Here is a 6012-nt window from a genome sequence, read left to right as displayed (position 1 = left end):
TAGATCACGAGAATCCACTGCCCTAAAGTTGTTTGTCTGGTTGTGATCTTTATTAGTCCCTACTTTTATCGGCCACAAAGAAACTCGTGTCACGCAGTTGTACGCGGTCTTCGTTCTCCAAAGTTCGAATATATTATTCTTTGTTCACCCTGCCCCAAAAAAGGTAATGCATCTTTGCCTCTAGTAAAAGAATAAATCAGCAAGAAGATCGAGGGGTGGGTGAACTACCTCAAAACAGTCTCAAATTTTCAGCAAATAGTCGTTGCCGATTTCATCTGATGGCTTCTTCATTGAACCCCAAAAAGATTTATGATGTCTTCTTGAGTTTCAGAGGTGCAGACTTGCGTAACAACTTCATTGGCCATCTTTACCAAGCTTTACACCATAATGGAGTATACACTTTCCGGAATAGTGAGGAATTGAAAAAGGGAGATCAAATATCGCCGGTACTTATGAAGGCTATTGAAGAATCGTGCATTGCCATCATCATTTTCTCTGAGGACTATGCTTCCTCAAGGTGGTGCTTGGAAGAGTTGGCGAAGATTATAGAGTGCAAGGAGCAAAAGAACCTCATTGTTCTACCGGTGTTTTATAAAGTGGACCCAAGAGAAGTGAGAGAGGGCAGAAAGAGTTATCAAATATCTCTGGCTAAGCACGAGTTTAAGTTTGGGAAGGATTCTAAGAAAGTGAAGAGATGGAAGAAAGCTCTTTCCGATGCTGGGAATTTGTCCGAGTGGCACTTGAATGATGGGTAAATAGAGTGGAATCCATTTTTTCTATAAGAAAAGTAATCTTTACAATTAAGTATGAATATTAAAAAAAAAAAATAACACACATGTGCTTATAAGTATAGATGCTTCATCTTATGATTCCTGAAAATTCTTATGTCTATTAAGTTTAAGTTAGTAATTTCATAAGAGAATTGGTGAATCTAGGTGTAATTAAGAAAGATAAATAAAATTTGGCAAAAGATAAGAAAAATTGATAATTAAAAGAAGAATAAACTTGACGAGTAACTCAAACGAGAATTGTTAACATAAAATTAGTTGGTAACTTGATCGAAGAAAATTTGGTAAGTCACTTAAATTAAGATTGACAATCTCAAAAATGAGTAAGTAAGAAACTCAAATGAGAGCTAGGAACCCAATAGAAAAGTCGGCAAATTAAAAGAACAAGTAAACATTGTTAAGTAGCTGAAGTGAGATTTGGTAATCCAAAACTAGTAAGTCATTATCTAACATTATCAAAGATGGTAAGTCACTCTAATTATGTTAGTAATTTCAAATAAAAATTAGTAAATTCGAGGCTGTAAGTTATGCAAATCAAATTTTGTTAGTTTGTATGAAATGAGTAATGTGCAGTTTATAGCAAGTAGTTGGTGATTTTATGAAACTATTGGCAAGTCACTAACAAGTTATGTGAAACAAAAAGTCACCGATTTTTTTTTAATGGCAGTTTTTTTACAATTACCAATATTTATTAAAATTCACCAGCATGAAAAAAAGGAAAAAAAATCTAATTTTGGGCATCAAATGATAGAATTATGCCTTTAGCTTTTGCTAAGCCCTGTTTCATTTGGGTAAGGTTGTGGCTCTTTCTTTTGGATCCTTGTTGCCCTCCACAAAGTGTAATAAAAGTTCTAGAAATTTTATCAATGGGCTATTGAGGTCTTCTCGTTTCATTTTGGTAAAATTGAGTTCCGTAGATTTTCGATTTTGGTCGACCAAGTCTAAACACGTTACAACTGGTATTTTTAGTTCAAAAGTCACATGTGGCTTTTCATAGAACAGAAACTTGGCTTTTTTCAATAATAGAAAATCGACACTGGGACTCTATCGACTGAAAAATTCACTGGCTCATTTGAACAGAATAAAAAATTAAAACTTGATTGACCAATGAACAAAATGTTAAGTAGTATTATTGCACTTTCCCCATTTCTTAGGAAGGAAAAAGTTCACAACGCTTGATACAGGATGATTACTGTTTACGGGCCACCTAAAGGCGATAACATCGTGCTTCAGGGTGTTTAATAATTTTGGAATCGAAATCATAATCACGATTTAAATTCCTAAGGAGTTCTTTTTGATTAAGCGTATAAATAAATCAAGAGAACATGAACCACTTGGATAACAAAAATTTAAAACCTCAAACTTATTTTGATTGGTGTGGAGCTCTTGGAGTTCTAGTTCGACTCGGTGGGAATACTTCTTGTTTTGGCTGTCATTATCTGAAAATATGAGCACTGCTTTGTCATTGTTAGCAGTGTGCTCTCGTTATTTGTTTATTCAAATCATTCTACAACTTGTTTCTCTGTTTTTGTGAGGGACGAGTCAGAGCTTATACAAGAAATTGTGAACAAGATCTCCATTTACCTAGACCGTCCATTACATGTTGCTAAGCATCCAATTGGCATATATATCCGAGTTACTGAGTTGAAATTGATGTTAAAACTTGAGTCTAACGATGGCGTTCTCATGGTGGGATTATGGGGACATGGAGGTATAGGGAAGACATGTTTAGCAAAAGCTCTTTACAATGCTCTGTTCATAAAATTTGAGGGTGCATGTTTTCTAGCAAATGTTAGAGAAACTTCAAAAGATAGCAGGGGTTTGGTTACTTTACAAGAAATGATACTAAATGATATATTATTACCACAACAAAGATTAAAAGTGTCCAATGTGGATGAAGGTAATAATCTAATACAACGTAGACTTGGTCGCAAAAAGTTCTCCTCATCATTGATGATGTGGATGCATTGTGCCAGTTGGATGCTTTAGCAGGAACAGGCGACTGGTTTGGTAATGGAAGTAGGATTATCATTACTACAAGAGATAAACAATTGCTAACTTGTCACCGGATGGATCAACATCATGTATATAAAGTTGAGGCACTGAGTAACAGTCAAGCTCATGAGCTGCTTAGGCTGCGCATGGTAAAATTTCTGAAATAGAAATTGATTTCTGGCCAGAAATCAATTTCTCAATTTCTATTCCCCAGACAAGTTTCTGAGCAAAGAAACCCGTTTGATAACGACTCAAAATTTTTATTTCTGAAATAGAAATCCGTTTGATAACCAAAAAAAAAAATTCTATTTCTATGAATCATGCTGTCCCCATCCTTTTACCTCACTCTTCTTGATGCTTGTGATGGTAATTTAATTTGATAAAAGTTGGTAAATCACTTTAATTTATATTGGTAATTCGATATAGTAGTTAAGAACTTCAAAACATTAGCAATTTATGTAATATGCATGAAAGGCAACACATACACAAGCAATTTAACGTGAATCTAGTAAAGTCTTGACAGTCGATTGTAGTGTCACAATTCGGAGTTCCGATGAGGACGACTATACTGAACAACAATCAATCCAAACAATAAGCATAAGAATACTTCTCAGATTAGTTCACGCATTTAATTTTGGCATTTTAACAAACACAAAGGATCAGTTCGAAAAAGAGATCTAAACGCAACATTGAAGCAACCACTCAAACTATAAAAGCCCAGAAGCTAGGGCGTTGAAGAAAGGGTTGAAGCCAAGTACCCCCAAAATCGAAGAAATGAACAAGAACAGAGACAAGACAAAAGAGCACCATTTATTAACACAGTGATTATGCACAGAAATAGAGCAACCCAGACTCGCAGCACAAATTGCAGAGCACAAGCACAGAACAAGCATAGAACAACCAAGAAAGAGGCAAAAAGGGAAGGATCGATCGAACGGCAACTAGATCCGCGGAATCGAGAGCGGAAGGGGACGCGGACAAAGATGGGCAACAGAGATGGGCGACGGCGACGGTGACTGGAGTTGGGCGACTGGATCCGCGGAATCGAGAGCGGAAGGGGACGTGGATGAAGATGGGCGACGGAGATGGGCGACAGTGACGGCTACTGGGCGATGACGACTGGAGCGCGACTGGGGACGCGGACGGACAAGGCGGGTCCGACGGGACGACCGGAGCAAATTGGCCGGTCGAGATGAGCGGCGAGGGCGAGGGCGAGATGAGCGGCGACGGCGAGGAGATGGACGACGGCGGCGGCTGCTGGAGTTGGGCGACGACGATGGCTACCGGGCGATGGCGACCGGAGCGCGACCGGGGACGCAAACGGACGAGGCGGGTCCGACTGGACGACTGGAGCAAATTGGCCGGTCGAGATGAGCAACGAGGGCGACGGCGACGGTGAGATGAGCGACGACGGCGAGGATGAACAGCTTCAGAGTCGCTAGAGTTTTTGGTTGAGGTGAGGAGAAGGAATGGGAAAGCTACGGTAGTGAGGAGAGAAGGAGTCGATGTTTGCTGAAGGAAGAAGAGGGATGGATAAGAAATAATTTCTATTTCTACTTCAGAAATAGAGAAGCTAAAATTTTTAGCTTCTGATTTCTCACCCAAAACAATTTCTGAAACAGAAATCTGTTTCAGAAATAGAGAAATCAATTTGCGTTACCAAACGGATTTCTGTTCCAAATCTGTTCCCGAGAACAGAGAAATTGAGAAATTGAGAAACAGAAATTTTACCATGCGCAGCCTTAGTAAGCATGCTTTTCAAACACACCAAATTAGAACAGATCTAGTGGATGGTGCTCTGAAATATGCTAAAGGCCTTCCTTTAGCACTTGAAGTGCTGGGTTCCTTATTATGTGGTACAACAGAAAATGTATGGGAAAGTACAATAAAAAAACTTTCTAGGAATCCTGACAAAGCCATTAATAATGTGCTCAAAGTGAGTTTTGATGGATTAGATGAAAATGAGAAAGAGATCTTTCTCCACATTGCCTGCTTCTTTAAGGGGTGGGCAACAGAGCATACAAAGAAAGTTCTTGATAGTTGCGATCTTGAGACAATTGTAGGATTTGATATTCTCATTAAGAGGTCCTTGATAAGCATTGAGAATGGAATCCTAAAAATGCATGACTTGATTCAAGCAATGGGTATGGACATTGTGAACCAAGAATGTCGAGATGTTCCTGGAAGACGCAGCAAACTATGGTTGTGTGATGATGTCGTCGATGTTCAGTCACGTGACATGGTAAGACTTGTGGATAAGATCAAAATTCTACTAGATTTTTTACTCTTTTACCAAAAATGCATAGTCTAAATTAGTTGTGTATTTATAGGGAGATTGTGCTGTAAAAGCCATAGTGTTGGCACTACCTGAGCCAACAGAGATGCGTATCAATCCCGATGATTTTACAAAATTGAGAAGGCTTAGATTGCTCATCTTGCACAACGTGCATAGTTCCTTTCATGGTCCTACATGTCTTCCTAGTGAGCTTAGATGGTTTGAATGGTCTGGATGTGCTCACAAGATTCCAAATGCAGCTAATCCAAAGAAATTAGTGGGACTTAATATGAGTAAAGGCAATATCACAGAAGTTCCAAAACAATTTAAGGTAAGTATTACTGACATAGACCTTTTTATTATCTACTTAATTTGTATATGTAGATGCGTATTTTATGTATAGTATATGAAAGGAAGTGTTGTTCCTCTATTTCAGGCACCAACTTGCTATTTTCTTTCAAAAGACCCTAATTACTTATGTTAGATAAATTTTTACGAGCAGCAAAATTGACTTTTGAAAAATTAAGCGAAAAACTTCATTAGAAATACTCAATGGAAACATTTTTGTTAATAAAATACAAAATAGAAAGAAGTTTTATACATATATGTGGAAAGAGAAAGATATTGCAAGATTTAAAATTTTTCTGCGAAGGCCATTTTAAAAAATTCGACTTTTCATTTTGAAATATGCGAGAGATAAAAAAATAAAATAATCAATTTCATGTATATGTCCATGGTATAATATCTGTAGAATAGGTAATTAAGGATACTTGATGGAAGGAATATTAAGGCAAAGATGATCTACTTTAAAAGATTGAAATCTTTTAAAGTAGATCATCTTTGCCTTATATATGGTATCGATAAAGCTTGCGTACTTTTTAAACCTAATAACTCTAACTATCGACTTAGATGTATTTCAAAATCGATCAAATCTACCTAGCGAAGAAATTCAAA

General features: G+C 37.5%; 2 protein-coding genes across 2 annotated transcripts; both read left to right on the top strand.

The window, feature by feature from the left end:
• Positions 1–249: 249 nt before the first annotated feature.
• Positions 250–2777, top strand: LOC104446681 (toll/interleukin-1 receptor-like protein). The gene is made up of 2 exons (XM_039313624.1): positions 250–751; positions 2324–2777. The coding sequence occupies exons 1-2, from the start codon at positions 279–281 to the stop codon at positions 2775–2777; spliced, it is 927 nt and encodes a 308-aa protein (XP_039169558.1). The 5' UTR covers positions 250–278.
• LOC104446652 (disease resistance protein RUN1) lies at positions 2665–5488 on the top strand. Its single transcript, XM_039314136.1, has 3 exons — positions 2665–2922; positions 4530–5025; positions 5114–5488. The coding sequence occupies exons 1-3, from the start codon at positions 2858–2860 to the stop codon at positions 5459–5461; spliced, it is 909 nt and encodes a 302-aa protein (XP_039170070.1). The 5' UTR covers positions 2665–2857; the 3' UTR covers positions 5462–5488.
• Positions 5489–6012: the final 524 nt, after the last annotated feature.

This window comes from Eucalyptus grandis, chromosome 5 (assembly GCF_016545825.1).
Source record: "Eucalyptus grandis isolate ANBG69807.140 chromosome 5, ASM1654582v1, whole genome shotgun sequence".
Taxonomy (NCBI): domain Eukaryota; kingdom Viridiplantae; phylum Streptophyta; class Magnoliopsida; order Myrtales; family Myrtaceae; genus Eucalyptus; species Eucalyptus grandis.
This window is presented reverse-complemented; position numbering and strand designations above follow the sequence as displayed.

Bases quoted from the DNA above. Each gene is read 5' to 3' on its own strand.
- LOC104446681 (XM_039313624.1), top strand. From the start codon at position 279: ATGGCTTCTTCATTGAACCCCAAAAAGATTTATGATGTCTTCTTGAGT. The intron at 752-2,323 runs GTAAATAGAGTG...TGTTTTTGTGAG, and splicing joins GAGTGGCACTTGAATGATGG to GGACGAGTCAGAGCTTATAC.
- LOC104446652 (XM_039314136.1), top strand. From the start codon at position 2,858: ATGGATCAACATCATGTATATAAAGTTGAGGCACTGAGTAACAGTCAA. The intron at 2,923-4,529 runs GCTGCGCATGGT...GCGCAGCCTTAG, and splicing joins CAAGCTCATGAGCTGCTTAG to TAAGCATGCTTTTCAAACAC. The intron at 5,026-5,113 runs GTAAGACTTGTG...GTGTATTTATAG, and splicing joins ATGTTCAGTCACGTGACATG to GGAGATTGTGCTGTAAAAGC.